We start from the raw sequence: 17,360 nt of genomic DNA, 5'->3' as shown, positions 1-17,360 counted from the left end.
GTTTGAGTTCCTACTTTCCATTTTGTTCTTGACCATAGGTGTATGATCTCCCAGCTACCATTATGCACCAGACTTTTGACCTTACCACACGGGGGCTTTTTGAGCGTCAGTTCACATTGGCCAATTCGTATTCGCGTCATATCGCATCGTTCATCCACACCTGGGCGGCCTTCCGGATCGAGGTTTTGCGCATCGGCCAATGCGTATTCACGCAAAGCGAGGCCAGTGCAGATTGGATCACCACACCAGCCCAATACAATGTGTGTTCGCCAATGCGCATCTGCATGTATATGCTTACACACACACACACACGCATATACACACACACACACAAACTGTGGAGCAGCTGAAAGTGTAATGCTGCATGTGTATGCTTGCACACACATCTTTGTGTGTGTGTGTGTGTGTATACACACACACATACATATACATATACACACACGCATATATATATATATATATATATATATATACACACACACACACACACAAACTGTGGAGCAGCTGAAAGTGTAATGCAGCATGTATATGCTTGCACACACATCTTTGTGTGTGTGTGTGTATACATATATATACACATACATATACATATACACACACGCATATATATATATATATACACACACACACACACACACACACAAGCTGTGGAGCAGCTGAAAGTGTAATGCTGCATGTATATGCTTGCACACAAATCTTTGTGTGTGTGTGTGTGTGTGTATATATATATATATATACACACATACATACACACACACGCATATACACACACACACACACACACACAAACTGTGGAGCAGTTGAAAGTGTAATGCTGCATGTATATGCTTACACACACATCATTGTGTGTGTGTGTGTGTGTGTGTGTGTGTGTGTGTGTACACACACACATATATATACATTCCCCCCTCCCCGGACACAAAAGGTTTCTGCTTTATCTCGTTCAGTGGAAATAACGCTCCCCAGCCCCAGCAGTTGTGCTAAAAGGGGAAAGGGCCACCAGAAGGAGAAGGGGGAAATTCCAGCGCAGCATCATGGGAGATTTGTAACCGATGGTCATCAGGAGAACCAGCGGATTGGATGTACACACCAGCCAAAGCAGCAGAGGTTCCGCACTGGCCATCAATGCGGATCCAGACGATCCCCTAATTTTGCGGACTCAGAAAACAGAGGAGCCGGCTGCCTTCAGTTCGGAACCCAGCCGTGAATACACATTGGCCAAAGCATATTCACGTTATATCGCATTGGTCAATGCGTATTCAGAGCTCACAGGTGTGGAACTCCAATGCTATATAACGCGAATACACATTGGCCAATGCGAACTGACGCTCAAAAAGCCCCCGTGTGGTAAGGTCCTTTGACTGGTCAATCCTGTGGCTCTGGTACAAATGAGACATTGGTGAAAGGTTGTGGTGTGCCATCCAGTGTGTATAAGACACGAAAAGATAGTGCGCACTTAGACATGGATATGCATTGCCCTCTCGTGGTTATATGGAGAATAGCTCAGTTTCTTTGCCTAACACAAAGCAGTCCACTATGTATGGTTGTGAAAGCTGGATGGTGAAGAAGGCTGACAGGGAAAGAATCAACTCATTTGAGATGTGGTGCTGGAGGAGAGTTCAGTGGCTATCATGGACTCCTCAAAAGACAAATAAATGGGTCCAAGAGCAAATCAGGCTGTTGTACTCACTGGAAGCCAAGATAACTAAACTGAGGCTGCCATACTTTGACCATATCATGGGAAGACTACTAGAAAAGACAATAATGCTTGGCAAGGTGGGAGTTAGTAGGAGAAGAGGAAGACCACATTGCAGATGGATAGACTCAGTCAAGGAAGCCTGTGGATAATAGAGTGACGTCCATAGAATGAAGCCATGAAAATTAAAATGATGCCTAACAGCATTAATTTTGCAGTGTAACAGCAGCCTGTTCACTGTGCCTTCTTTATTTCTTTCTGAAATGACAGTGAGTTTTCCCCTTTAGCTGAAACATAGGCTTACAGAAAGGTTAGCTACAGAAATAACTTTGTGGAGGAGATTGGTATCTTTGGATGAATTTCTGGGAAAATTTGGTGCACTTGGGTGGTCAGAAAGACTACACCTAGGAAAAACTACTGGTAGTAAATGTTACCCAGTAGTTCATCCAGAAGCCACTAAACATCTAGGCAAGAGATGGCTCACCACCTCGTAACTGCTTCACTTTTCAAAAATCCCTTTGCAAATAATTTTCAGAGCCCTGCCCTTCTGCGGATATTGCTGGATAGGTTTCTTGCTGAAAATGCAAAGTCTTTGGCTCATTTGTCACTGTTTTATTGACTGAGATCTACCCTGCAATATTCCTTTACACTACATGAGACTTCCTTGGAAGCGTTTTGAGACTTCAGCTGGTTCAGAAAGATGCAGCCTTCTGAACCAGATTGTCAACCAGCACACTACCCTATTACAACAGCTCCACTGGCTCCATTTCTAGGCACAATTCAAAGTGCTGGTTTGACCTATAAAGCCCTATAGATGGACTCTGTCTCCCTAGATGAGCCTCTCTGTAGTTTGAAATCTTCTGTGGATGCCTTTTTTTCTGTCCTACCACCCTCATACGTACATCTGGCAGGAACACATGAGAGGCCATCATAATATACATGTCATATGCTATATCAGCACAGGCACTATTAAACACCTGGAAGGGACCAAATGCAAGAATAGCATCAAAAGAATGAATGATGATTCTGCTGATGGCAGCTGTCAGAGTAATAGCTGAAAGGTGGAAAACTGCAAACTTTTTAACACTGACATGATATATGGGGCTTTAACAATAGCTATGGGAGAAAAATGAATACATCAACTTTAATTAGCTGAAGTCAAACCAAAACAATTTGATTCTTACACAATGTATCATAATTTTATTTTACCCAGAAATTAAGGATCTATGTAGTGACCTCAGTCTGAGATTGGGAGGGGGGGGGTTCAACTCAATTTGTGGAAAATCTCCAAACTGCCAATAGATAATGTTCATATCTTTAACATTTCAAGAAAAGAAAAAAAAATATTAATATAAGGGCACAAAATTATGCCCATAAGCATCACGTAAAGGCTGCCTCCTTTTATTTTGTTTGAAGGTTTCTTATTTGATATTAATTTTGAATTTTAAGTGTGGAAAAAGAAAGGGAAGCTGCAATCAGTCAAGACAGACAAACAATCTGGCTTGTTATAAAGGCCATTCTTTACATATTCATATTTAATCAGCAATTAATACAGAATCAAATTCAGCCAACATGAGTACCTGCTTTATTTTGTGATATCTTAATAGGCAATGCATAGGGGCCAGCACGCTGTAATAGTCTGAGCATTGGACTAAGACACAGGGAGACTAGAGTTCGAATCCCAGCTCGGCCATGGAAACCCACTGTGACGTTGGGCGAATCACACTCTCTCAGTCTCAGATGGCAATGGCAAACTGCCTGTGAAGAAACTTGCCAAGAAAATGCTTTGATAGGATCGCCTTAGGGTCACCGTAAGTCAGAAACAACTTGAAGGCACACAACAATAACAACAATTGGCAATGTTTTCCTGAACATTGCATGTGAGGTTGCTAGATTGAAAACTAGAGAGGACTTCTGTTCTTTGGATGGTCTTGTAAGAAGAAGGAATTTTAGCAAGTGTTCCTTGTCACACAAATGGGTTGAAAGCAACACTTGCTGAAATTCCATCTTCTACAAAACTATTCAGGGGATAGGAGCCCTCTCCAGTTTTCACTCTGGCAGACCTATACTCTGTGCAGGCAAAAGAGGAGCACTAAGCACCCATTGTATGAAAGAGGAATTACTCCAAAGAAAGTCCACAGTCCATGTGATTTTCAGACAGAGAATCCATCAAGATCATCATTTGGTATGGCTTATAAAGGTAGAGGATGGGAAACTCAGCTTCAGGAATGCGACCAGCTAGGCTTGCGTTTAGAGATGAAGGCCTCAATCCCTTCCTGACCATCCTTCATGGCAAGATTATCCACCATGACCTGCGAGGTCATTCTGTAGGCTGTATTAGTGTCCTGCTCAATCTGTTTATAAAAGGTGGCTTTCCCCAGGGCCAAGACATTCCGACTGCTCTCACAGATTCTGTGTGCAATTCTCAATGTCTCATCTTCCAATTTGTCCTCTGGTACCACTCGACTGATGAGCCCATATAGAAGTGCATCCTGGGCAGTCATGGGTTCTCCCGTCAAGAGCATCTCTAGTGCAACCTGGAAAAAAAGGATTATGTGAAACTGACTCACTTCAGGCCAATGGCTCTCACATCAGTAGGCTGGTGTGAATTCTGGGTTCCATTCTGGGTTTCAGTGACCCAAGGTGGTGGACCTATTTAGGGGACAGGGTCGCTAGACATTTTATTTGCTGTTGTTGTTGTAGTGTGCCTTCAAGTCATTTCCAGTTTATGGTGACCCTAAGGTGAACTTTTCATGGGGCTTCGTTTAGAGGAGGTTTGCCATTGCCTTTCCCTGAGGCTGAAAGCATGTGGATTGCCCAAGATCACCCAGTGAGTTTCATGGGTGAGCTGTGAGTTGTAGTCCAACACTCAAACCATTAAATTCAGAGAAAAATCTGGGACCAATTCAGTGCCCCACTGACAATGTATTGAACCATCCATATATATAGATATATATATATGGATGGTTCAATACATTGTCATATTATAGGATATATGTGTCCAAGAACGGCTTGCCCACTTTAAGAGCCAGGAGCCGTATCAAGCAAAGGTAGTTTGTTCAGATGACAATTAGCGTGCAAGGAAGAGGACATTTCTGCTCTATTCCTCCCAGCAAGTGAGACTCAAACAGGACTTGTGACAGGGGACCTGCTTTCTATTGTCACAGTCTTGCTCACTGGTGAGAGTGGAAACATCACTCTTTTTGATGCCCAATTGAAAGGTGAATCAGCCTTCACCTGATCCAGCTGCTGATTCTTAAGGTGGGCTGAGAGGACATTTATATAGTCTTACAAATAAAACTAGAGAGCCAGCGTGGCATAGTGGTTTGAGTGTTGGACTACAACTCTGGAGAGCAGGATTCGATTCCCAGCTCAGTCATGAAACTTGGCCAAGTCACATGCTTTCTGCTCAGGGGAATGCAGTGGCAAGCTTCCTCTAAACAAATCATGCCAAGGGTCGCCTTAGGGTTGCCAAGTTGAGAATGACTTGAAGGTACACAACACATGTACATAGTAAAACTACATAGTTTTATTGGATACAGAGCAGTTATGGATCTGTAACTCTAAGCTATGAATCCATAACTGCAATACTTAATGCCAGCCAATGTTCTATGTGGGATTTTTTTTGTAAACAACATGTGGCACACATGCTGATCTTGCTCTCAAAGCATTAGTGTTAAAGGGGTAGGCAGCTTCTGAATAAGGTATGGGGGCTCATCCTCCTTCTGCTGTGAGCTTACCTTTCTAGGAAGCGATCTCCCCACAGCCACTGCAGGAGTCGAGCAGAACAACCCAACATTCACTCCAGGAGTGGCAAACTTCGATTTCTCACTGGCCACAGCAATATCACAGCTGGCCACAAGCTGGCAACCAGCTGCAGTGGCAAGGCCATTTACTTTAGCAATCACTGGCACAGGTAGCTTTGGAAGCAAAGTCATGATCTATAAGAAAGTGTTTGGAAAAAAGAAAGAATTTTTTTAAAAGGAAGAAAGCAACACTTACATGCTGGTAAAAACAAAAGTGTGCTATAGCATCTTGCTCTGTAACTATGGCTCAAGAGAGCAAGAAATAGAGAAATCAAGCCACTCCAGGGTCATGCACAAATGGATTGTAACAGCAGAAATGTGCTCAGTGCAGTTTAGGGTCTGAGCATGAAAATCAGTCTGAACAGGATTAAAAACAGGGAGAAATGAAGGCCATAGTCCAAGAGGGAAGCCTAAGTGCAGAAAACAAGAGAACAGCAAATGTCAAACAGTGTCAAATGGAACCAGCAGAGATGTTCACTTGTAGCAAAGAGACTGTCTTGGATGTACAAGTTGAGTCTCTCTGATCCGAAATGCTTAAGACCGGAAGTGTTTTGGATTTCAGAATAATTTGGATTTTGGAATACCTATATTTGCATATATGGACATAATGATACATCTTTGAGATGAGATCCAAGTCAAGACACAAAATCCATTTATGATTCATATACACCTTATACACATAGCTTGAAGGTAATTTTACACACAATGTTTTTAATAATTTTGGGTACAAAACAAAGTTTGTGCACACTGAACATCAGAAAGCAAAAGTGTCACAACCTCAGCCACCCATGAAAAAAGTTTTGGTTTTTAGAACATTTTGGATTTCAGAATTCCAGATAAGGAAGACTAATTTATAGCCTAGGTGGCCTTATTATCTCAGTGCACCCTTCTTTAAAGCACACCACAGTGTTTCCAGCTCTTCTGTTCCTCCTAGTTTAGTCCCTGTCGTTCTGAAGGGTGCAATGGCTTTGATATTTATCCTTCAGGGCCTTCGTGGAATGGTCCTGACTCTGCTTTCAGGGCACCACTACCAATTTTTGTTCTTACTAATCAGAGTCCTCCTCCAGGCAGGACATGACAGCCACTTTCTCCCATTCCATATACAAATGCTGACTGGACTTGCAGTTGAATATTTTCTCAACACTGTTGATGGCAGCATGCTTGCTTAAGGAACATATGGAACAGGCTGTGCAACACCCTTCTCCAATATTTTGTTTTGTTGCTGTGTGCCTTCAAGTTGTCTCTGACTTATGGAAACCCTAAGGCGACCCTATCATGGGGTTTTCTTGGCAGGTTTCTGCAGCGGAAGGGTCTACCATTGCCATCTTCTGAGGCTAAGAGAGTGTGACTCGCCCAAGGTTGACAGTGGGTTTCCATGGCCAAGCTGAGATTCAGACCCTGGTCTCCAGAGTCATAGTCCAACACTCAAATCACTGCAGCATGCTGGCTCTCAATACTTTGGTGCCACCTCCCAACATCTGGGGTAACTATATTTCATGCTGTCTAAATGTAGGGTTGGCTGACTGATAACACTACTCATCTGATGCAGAAAGCCTTGCAAAGCAATTTGCCACAGCCCAGAAAAAAAGCATCATTTAGAATGAAAATAAAAACTAGGAAAAATGTCTCTAAAATTTACATAACACCATCCGAGTTAATCTAAAACCAAAGCCTAGGGTAATAAAACCTTATGAGAGCCAGTGTGGCATAGTGATTTGAGAGATGGACTACAACTCTGGAGACCGGGGTTCGATTCCCAGCTCAGCCATGAAACCCACTGAGTGACACTCTCTCAGCCTCAAGGGAAAGCAATGGCAAACCTCCTCTGAACATCTGGCCAAGAAAGCCCCGTGATAGGCTTGCCATAAGTTGGAAACCACTGGAACGCACACATCACTAACAACAAAACCATGACCTGATACCAAAAGGGTAGCACCAACAGATGAGATGCATCTTTGAAAATCGGGGAACAGAGACATTTTCCCAAGGACTGGTGATGGCAGAGGGATCTTGAATGAGGATAACAGGACAACAGAGTTGGAAGGCACCTTGAAAGTAATCTAGTTGATCCTCCTGTTCAATGCGGGATTTGCAAAGCAGACTACAACCACAGGAGGATCCCCAGCTATTGAGCCTCTGGTGAATATCCCCAGCAAAGGAAACCACACTACCTCCCAAGGCAAAATGCTGAATATCCATTCATTTCCTAACATTTAGTTGAGACCACTTTCCTGAGTTTCCACTCCCTGGTTCTTGCCCTGAAGGAACAGAGAACAAGACTGACTACTTTTCTCCATCACAACCCTCCAAATATTTGGAGATGGCTATTATCAAGTTTCCATTTAAATCTTGCAATATCCTGGTGTTAAGCTGCCTTATACTGAATCAGACCATTGGTCCCCAGCATCAGTGACGGTGGCTCTTGAGGATCACAAGCGGATCATTCCATGGATTAAGTGCCCCAAATCCTATTAACTGGAGCTCCTGAAGACTGACCTTGGGACCATCTGCAGGCAGAGCATTTCTCTGCCACCCAGATACAGCCTCCAATGAATTTACCATAAGGAACATATTCTTTGGTGAATCCGTTCATGTTTAGGACTCTAGTTCTATTCTGGGATGGAGCTCAGCTGGCAGTTCTACTTCGGGGAGGAGCTTGTGTATATTTCATGTGATTTTATAATAATACCATAATTATAACATATTTTATATTGTGTATATTTTATGTGATTTTATATTTTATATTGTGTATATTTTATGTGATTTTATATATAGATGTTTTAATTGTTTGAATTTTATAACAATTTTAAAGGTTTTATCTGTGAGCCACATTGGGTTCCTCCAGGGAGAAAAGCAAGATATAAATGGAAATAAGTAAATAAATAGCTGCTATTCTATTCTGGGAGTGGAGCTTAGCTGGTATTCTATTTTCATATGTGTTTAGGGAAAGGGCAGCAGTGCTCTTTTGGGGTGGAGTTACCCCTTTCCTTTAATTCGCAAACATTTTGCCGTATGTAATTCCTTCTATTCCAGTTTCCTAAGACTCTTGCAGAAAGCATGAGATGCAATCCGTTAATCAATTAATATTTGGGAATATAATCAAACAATTTATAAAGAGTGAGGCAACACCTTCCGCCCGGAGAGAATGGTGGGGAGACTCACCTGGGCACAGGTCTCAAAGACTTCCATGTGGTGGTCCTCACCTTCCTTGTGAGTCAGTTCCATTAAGTCATGTCCGGAGGAGAAAACAGGCCCTTCACCTTTGAGGATATTTGTTCAGGAAAACAAGGGAAACACACAGAGTATTAGACATTCAATGCGAAAGACATAAATGCCAACATCCTTCGAAGATGCCAGCCACAAATGCAGGTGCAATGCCAGGAATAAATTCTTCTAGAACATGGCCACATTGCCCGACAAACCCTTCGACTTCACAGTATTAGTACCCTTTTCAGACTGAATACTATGGACTGCAAAAAAGACAAATAAATGGGTCCTAGAATAAATCAGGGCTGGATTCTCCTGAGAGCACAAGATAACTAAACGGAGGCTGCCATACTTTGGCCATATCTGAAGAAGACATGGCTCATGAGAAAAGAGAATAATGCTAGGAAAGGTCAAGAAGCAGGAGAAAAGGAAGGCCAGATGGATAGAGTCAGCCAAGGAAGCCACAGCCCTGAGTCTGTAATACCTAGCAGGGCTCTTGAGGTTGGGGTGACTGGGAGGACTCACGTTCATAGGGTCACTGTAAGCCTAGGGCTGTAGAAATAATCTGGGTTGAAACCACATTAACTGCCACGGCTCAATGCTATGGAATTCTGGGAATGGTAGTTTGTTGTGGCACCAGTCGACTTGCAGGCAGCCAACAATAACAGTTGCTATGTTCACTTTAGCAACATAAACGCCACTATATATAACTTGGTTAGGCATAAAATTATCATGCTTGATATATTTAAAGTACACTTTATTCAGAAAATACTACAATTTACTTTTTAACCTTTCACACACACACACACACACACACACACACACACACACACACACACACTGTACATGAAGTGACAAGGTTCTCGAAGGAATGCTTTTTACCCGGTTGTGTGGAGCAGGTATAACCCACTCATTCCTTTACAAAGAACCGAGAAAACGAAACCAAGACCAGGAAGTGCTACATTTCAAGATAAAGTACAAAATCTTCCTTTACAATCTACCTGCTATATTATTTTCCTAATGTAAATGTATGAATCCTATGTCTTAAAATATTTTTTCCTCATATTCCATTTTTTTTTCTAGGAAGGAAGAATCATTCAGAAAAAATAAAGAAAGGGGGAAAAAAAAAACATTTTGTCTCTGAAATGTTTCTAGACTTTCATTTCTCCAGGCTTTTGGTGGAGAGGATGGTCATGCTTACAACGGCGAACCTGCTGAACAATGTTGTTGTTGTGTGTCTTCAAATTTTTTCCAACTCATGGCAACCCTGAGGTCTATCACAGGGTTTTCTGGGGCTGAGAGTATGTGACAACCCAGTGGGTTTCAATGGCCAAGCAGGGAATTGAAACCTAGTCTTCAGAGTTATAGTCCTATGCGCAAACCACTACACCATGCCGGCTCCACCAGTCCATATAAAGATCACTTTGAGGTCCAATCAATGGAGAGAACTTGAAAAGGAAAGGGGCAAAATAGTAGTAATTCCCCTGTTCCTTTGGGGTGGCGAGGGATGCTGCAATGGAAGGAGCTTTGAGATCTGAAGAAACAGGAGTAAACTAGGGCAAGAAACCTTTGCACAGCAGGTCTCTCAACTAGTTTATAATGCTCATAGGAACTACTCAAAGTGTGACTGCAACCCAGCATTCTGTTGCTGTTGTGTGCCTTCAAGTTATTTCTGATTTACGGTGAAGATGAACCTACCACAGGGTTTTCTTGGCAGGTTTCTTCAGAGGGGGTTTGCCATTGCTATCATCTGAGCCTGAAAGAGTGCGACATGCCCAGACTCACCCAGTGGGTCACATGGCCGAGACGGGATCTGAACCCTGGTCTCCAGGGTCATAGTCTAATGCTCATACCACTATGCTACAATTATGCGTTAACCCTTATAAATTACACCCGTTCTCAAATGAAAACAAGAATCCAAGTGGAACAATATATTTCTTTATTCCGTCAAAGAAAATACACATAACAATGGCCTGTTACAAACTGCCAAAATAAAGCTGCTTCGGGTCTCTTTGGAGGTATGCTGTTTAAATGATGCATGCATCCTAAGAATCTGGAAACTGCACCAAAGCTGCACTCCAGTGCTTAGGAATGGAGTGTGGCTTTGGCGCGACCTCCGGACTCTTAGGACCCAAGCATCATTTAAATAGCATACCTCCAAAGAGACCCGAAGCAGCTTTATTTTGGCAGTCTGTAACAGGCCAATGACTTGAAATCAATAACAACGCAAGGCATAATGAAATCCTTAAGGTTCAGAATACACCAATCAAAAACAATCATATAGTGGTGTCAATTATAATAGAAATCCAATACGAGGTATGGCTTGTCTTGTCACTGACTATGAGTTATTATTATACGTTTTGTCTTTGACAGAATAACAGAATATATTGTTTCAGATGGATTATTACTTATTTATATTTGGGAACAGGTGTACTTCCTAAGAGTGAATACATAACTGTTACACTTTTAGCAGTCGGTAGCACCAGACTTTCCTAGTTATTTTATAGTCAGAAGAAACAGCAGTTTGGTCTGTATTGTTTTTAAGTATGTTGTTAGCCACCTCAAATCTCCTTCTTGAAAGAAAGATATAAATGAATAAATGACAGACTACAAATAAGAGGTCAAGATGGCAGAAAACAAGTACCTGAAATGATGATGACGCGCAGATTGGTGTTTTCAATATCATGCAGAATATCCGCACGGAGAGATCTCAGCATGGAAAGCGACAGAGCATTTCTTTTCCGAGGGTTATTCAAGACGATGTTCCTGGAATGACAAGAGATGACTTGGGGCTGAGGAATCCAATTACGCTAGTCAAAATCAAAATGGCAAAGATTTATGGATACAGGGCAACTTGTATTCACACACACTTCCGATACAAAGGTGAAAGGGACTGTTGTTGTGTGCCTTCAAAGTCATTTCCATCTTATGCCACCCCCAAAGTGAACCCATCACTGGGTTTTCTTGGCAAGAGGGGTTCAAAGGAGGTGTTGCCTTTGCCTTTGTCTGAGGCCACGAGTCTGTGACTTGCCCAAAATCAGCCCAGTAGCTTTCCAAGGCAAAATGGGAATTTGAACCCTGGTTGCCAGAGTTATAATCCAACACTCAAACCACTACACCACAATATTATCTATCGATATGCGTTCCAGATAGCATTACAATCTAGAGCACCAGTCTCCCGTCTTGGGGGTGTTTTGGAAACATTTTACTACATACATGGCGTGTAACTTTCCTTCTGTGAGCAACCTTGGGTCCCACTGTGGGAGAAAGGCAGCACATAAATAAAAGAGACGAATAAAAAAATACTATTCACACTTGGCCACAATCAGGGTATAGTTCCACTTTCGTTTTATTCATTTATAAGGTAAAATAAAATAGATAAAAATGCATACAACAACACACAAAAACAGCTAAAATTCATAAAATACTGAATACAGATGTCTAACAGTTGCTATCTAATGCCCCAAAATTAAATACGGAGGAAGGTAAAATGTTAAAATTTCATAGCTACAACTAATGTTTCTCTGTTTAAATTCCCTCCCTAAAATTTGTCTGCAAGAGTAGCAATAGCACAGACACTTAGATAGACAGGGATTTCCTGCATGCAAACTCCTCTCTCTCTCTCATTCAAACTAACCATCTGTTTTAGGTCACTCCCTCATTTGGGACTAACAGACATTCTCTCCCAAGATTTTCAACTGAACTTTTCCTTTTCCATCTTCCTCCTCTCTCAGCTTTCTTTGGGAAGATGGTGAGATGAAGATTTCTTTTTACCTGAATTATTCTACATTAAGGATACAGCCCTTTACGTAAATATGGATTAAAGCCACTAGTAAACTTTTGTTTGAACTTCAAGCAACTTGTGTTGTTTTTGGAGTCGGTCTCAGTTCTTAGGGAAGCGCAGTTAGACAAAAAGGCACATTTCGGCTACTCTCGCTGTTTTAAAGCTAGACCCTAACAGTCTTGGCTTGGATATTTTTGATATTTCCATATAGCCTTCCGCATATTGCAATGACTTTGGCTGCATCCACACTGGAGAAATAACCCAGTTTGGCACTGCTTTAACTTTATCTGGCTCAAGGCTATGGAATTCTGGGAGTTGGAGTTTGTTGTGGGCCCAGAGCGGAGAGCTCCGCTCTGGCCCCCACAACAAACTCCAACTCCCAGAATTCCATAGCCTTGAGCCAGATAAAGTTAAAGCGGTGCCAAACTGGGTTATTTCTCCAATATGGATGCAGCCTTGGAGGGCAGATCCAGGTCACTGGAAACCCATGAAGCGCATAGAGTAATGTGCTGAAGGTAAGGACCTTAGCCCAGATCCTCTCCAAATGTTGTTGGACATCCGATCCCAGAAGCCAAAGCCAGCATGCCCAATGGTCAGGGATTCTGGAAACTGGAGTTTAAATACACCTAAGGATTCAAATGTGGGAAACATTGCCTTGGGCCACATTCTAACAGTTTGTTTCAAGAAAGCCAGTATCTGTATCCATCTGTTTTTGTTCTTCTTTTCATGATAGCTGCGTTGCGGAAGAATCCTCTCGGATTTTAGGAAATTCGTGAGCTAAAGGTAAAAAAAGTACACGTGGCAATAGTCAAGGTTGAACCACCCAGAAAGGAAAATATTTGGGAAACGTTGACAAGGCAAAGGGCAATGGGAGAGATGAGGAATTTGGGTTACCTCCAGTTTCAACAAGAGTCGCAGTCCAAAAAAAGGACTTTGTGAATTAAGGCCAGTCTTGTATACTGAGACAGTCCAGAGAGCAGCCAGGCTTGGTGGGGAATTCTGGGAGGTGTAGTCCAAAAAAGGGAACTTTCCTGGTTCTGCTAATTAGAGAGAGTTAGCAAGTCACACTTTCTCAGCCTCAGAGGTGGGCAATGGGAGACCACCTCTGCATAAATCTTGCCACGAAAATCCCATGACAGGTTCACCTTAGGGTTGCCATAAGTCAGAAAGAACTTGAAGGCACCCAACAGCAACAACTAAATAAGGGAGGCCAGAATGCAGCTATGCTGGCTGGGGGATTCTGGGAGTTGTAGTGCAATAAAGGAACTTTCCCAGGCTCTGCCCTTTAGATGGAGTGACTCAAGGGAGAGCAGAATGCTGCTGTGCTGGCTGGGGGATTCTGGGAGCTGTAGTCCAAAACCGGACTTTGCAAATTAGGGCTACTGTATGGAGAGAGGCCAGAAAGCACCAATGCTGTCTAGGGGATTCTGGGAACTGTAGTCCAACAATGGACTTTGCAAATTAGGGCTACTGCATGGAGAGAGGCCTGAAAACAGCAATCCTGTTCTGGGATTTGTAGTTCAAAAAGGAAACTTTCCCAGGTTCTGTTGACTGGACAGAGGCCAGAATGCAGCCATGTTGGCTGGGGGATTCTGGGATTCCAAAAAAGGACTTTGCCAATAAGGGCCAGGGATAATCGAGAAAGGCCAAAAAGGGGCCATACTGGGCAGGGGATTCTGGGAGTTGCAGTCTTTTCTAAGCTCTGCAACATTAGGCACAGTGTTGTTGGACTGGAAATCTGGAAATATAAGAAGGGGAGGAGATGAATCTCGGGGGGGGGGGAATGTCAAGGGAAGCCAAGATTGGGGAGAGAGCCCCTTTGCCCTCCTGCCAGGTCTTTCTCTGCCCCCCACCTGATGCCATCCCTTTGCCACATGCGAGTGAGTCTTTCCTCTCCTCCAGCTGCTGCTGCCTCTGGCTGCTGCTCTCCGGGGGCCCTGGGGTCTCCGATGCTGCTGGCAGAAGCCCCTCGGAGGATCCAGAGAAGGGGCAGACCCCTCTTGGGCCTCCAAAGCTTCCTGCAAGAAGCTGCAACAGTAGCAGCCATGGCTCCCTTTCCAGCAAAGGCAAGGGACTCTCAGAAGGCGCTGCTCGCTGCTGCCGCCTAGTGGTGCCAGGCGCTGTTACTTGAAAGCTCCCTTTTCAGCAAAGGGAGGAAGCTACATATAAGGCTCTGCTCGCTGCCGCCGCCTAGCGACTATTACTTGAAATCTCCGCCCCCAATGTACAGGTATGTAGGACCTCTTTATCCGCTGGAGTTTGGTTCCAGGATCCCCCTGGATAACAAAATCCGTGGTTGCTGAAGTCCCATTAAATATAATGGCAGAGCAAAATGGTGTCCCTTATACAAAATGAAAAATCAAGGTTTGCTGTTTGGCATTTATACTTTTTAAAATAACATTTCCAAGCTGTGGATGCCTGAATAGGTGGGTAAAACATCCACGGAGAAGGAGGGCCGACTGTACAATGCTGCTTGCTTGGTTTTTCATATAACTCTGCAAATAAGCTGGGCATTGAGCCAGTTAAAGCAATCTGAAACTGGATTATTTCTGCAGTGTGGATGCAGCCATTGAAACATGCAGCACAAGACCATATATACTCGTCAGGTAAAACTGTTGGAAGCATTATTATTATTATTATTATCATCATTATCAGCTAAATATTTAGGGAAAACCATCAGTGATACTTCTATTGACCAACCGAAATACACAATGTACTTGTTGCAAGCTTTCAAAGTTCCATGGGCTTCTTCATTAAGCAAGATGTTACAAACCAAACAGGAGGAAAAAATAATTGTGTATTTTGGTTGGCCAATAAAGGTATCACTGATGGATTTTTGTTTGGATTTGTTAATGGCCAACACAGCTACCCCTTAATATTTAGGGGAAATGTTTGCAGTACTGGGGGGACCAGCTTCGGTAACACATCTCTCCCAGCTCTAAATAGCAGTTACTCTCCTATCAGTCCCACTATATTGGCTAAGATTACTTGGAAATGCCACTGTCTTTCCATCCATATTAAATCATCACCTACCACTGCCCTCCTGAAAGGTTGATAGACAGATGCAGCACAGCTGTGTGATCAGATAGAGAAACATCCTGCCAAGCAGTCTGCTGTTTCTATTTGTTTCCAAAGGGAACATTGAATAAGCAATGGAAATTAAACAGTGCATTCTTGATATGCAGAGATTAAGAGATGCCATTCTGCTGCCAATCTTTTCTCTCTCAGTTTGGAAAAGGGAGGGGGGCAAAGCATCCTTCTAAAGCTTGTCTAGAAAACAAACCTGATAAGTAGCACAGTATTTATTGCCCACCATGTGTTTTGGTTTCTATCATATGTTGAATTTACTTGCAGATTCCACCAGTTACCATGCATTCCCAATGTTTGGGCATGAGTGTCAATCCTTATGGAACCAAAATGCCTGTAACCACCCACAAAAGGGGATGAGCAGAATTAATCAGGAAACTGAAAGGTCTGCAGAAGTAGACTTCTTTCTCTCTTTTTTGACAGGAGGAATTCAAACAGCTGGTAGGTCTTATTTATGTATATATTCATTCATTTGGAGACAGTGTGGCATAGTGGTTTGGGTATTGGACTACAACTGTGGAGACCAGGGTTCGATTCCCAGTTCGGCAATTAAACCCAGTGTGCAAACCACATGCTCTCAGCCTCCGCTCAGGGCCCACAACAAACTCCAACTCCCAGAATTCCATAGCCTTGAGCCAGGATACTTAAAAGCGGTGCCAAACCGGGCTATTTCTCCAGTGTGGATGCAGCCTTAAAGTCACCATAAGTCAGAAATGACTTGTAGGCCCGCAACAACAACGAGCATACAATCCACAGCCTTGCACATAAAAAGCTAGCGTATCAGGGAGAAGGCTAGGTTTCAACTCTTCTCCCTGACAGTCCCTTTTCTCTCTCTGGCATACAGGAGTATTTTAAGCATGCTAGCCTTCCCTACCTAACAGACCAGAACGGCTTCTTGTGTTGCTGCTGTGAGAACTAGGCCACAAATAAATGTGAACCTGATAGTGATCTAATCGAGACTCGGTATAATAAGTCGGCGCTGACTTCCTGCACCATTCCCTTATGTTTCCATTGCAGTCAGGAGTTGGGCCACATGGAGAAATGTGCCAAAGGTTTTGCCCAGAGGGCGAGAATCTTCTTTCTGTTATACAGGTTCAGTTCCCACTGATTCATGAACCCACAAAGCCCAAAGGAGTTTTTCTTTCACTGTTTTGCTACAGACTGTAAAGAAGACTTCACTCTTAGCCAAAGGAAACAAGATGTTGCTCAGCATGTAATATTTCTCTCTTTAGGGCTTTTCTTCTCACTTTCTTTTCCAGCTACATTTAGAGTGCATTTCAGTACATGGCTACACAGAAGAACATCCCATTTGAGTCCAGTGGCATTTATTCCTGAGTATTTGGGCAGAGAATAGTAGCCTTATAGACCCCTGATGTGTCTGTATTTGCTCTTTTTCATACACCAGGAAGGATCAGTTTTACTTTCACTCCATCCCTAGCTGCAATAGGCTATCAGTACCATCCTCTTCAACTGTCCCTGTTTGATAAAGACATTCATGATTAATCCTTTGTCCCACTTTTTCAAATGCTTTTAAAATGTCCCAGTTTCTCTCTCCTCCTCCCACTGTCCTCCTTTATCCTTGCTTAGTTCAATGTCTGCAAAATAAGTTCAAGTCTAAGCAGGGACAAAATTTGCCCTTCCCATTAAACTCATGCAAAAGTAATCTGTTATAGCCTCCCCTAGCTATGTGTTCTTCCCCAATAACAACTTTTGCCATCTTGACCACACACTGATGTTGCTTGGCCGCATGTATCCTGTCATCTGTGAATTTTTGGAAGGT

At 42.9% G+C, this 17,360-nt stretch overlaps 1 protein-coding gene across 1 annotated transcript; it reads right to left on the bottom strand.

Annotated features, from left to right (window-relative positions):
* Nucleotides 1–2,848: 2,848 nt before the first annotated feature.
* Nucleotides 2,849–14,546, bottom strand: LOC149311647 (enoyl-CoA hydratase domain-containing protein 3, mitochondrial-like). Its single transcript, XM_089527557.1, has 5 exons — nucleotides 14,347–14,546; nucleotides 11,354–11,475; nucleotides 8,665–8,762; nucleotides 5,437–5,637; nucleotides 2,849–4,233 (listed from the first exon to the last, which is right to left on the bottom strand). Exons 1-5 carry the CDS (start codon nucleotides 14,538–14,540, stop codon nucleotides 3,919–3,921), a joined length of 930 nt encoding a protein of 309 aa, XP_089383683.1. The 5' UTR covers nucleotides 14,541–14,546; the 3' UTR covers nucleotides 2,849–3,918.
* Between the last annotated feature and the right edge of the window lie 2,814 nt (nucleotides 14,547–17,360).

This window comes from Sceloporus occidentalis, unplaced genomic scaffold (assembly GCF_023333645.1).
Source record: "Sceloporus occidentalis isolate IW3139 unplaced genomic scaffold, rSceOcc1.0.p SCAF_5, whole genome shotgun sequence".
Classification (NCBI taxonomy): domain Eukaryota; kingdom Metazoa; phylum Chordata; class Lepidosauria; order Squamata; family Phrynosomatidae; genus Sceloporus; species Sceloporus occidentalis.
The sequence above is the reverse complement of the archived record's forward strand: the minus strand, read 5'-3'. Positions and strand labels throughout refer to the sequence as shown.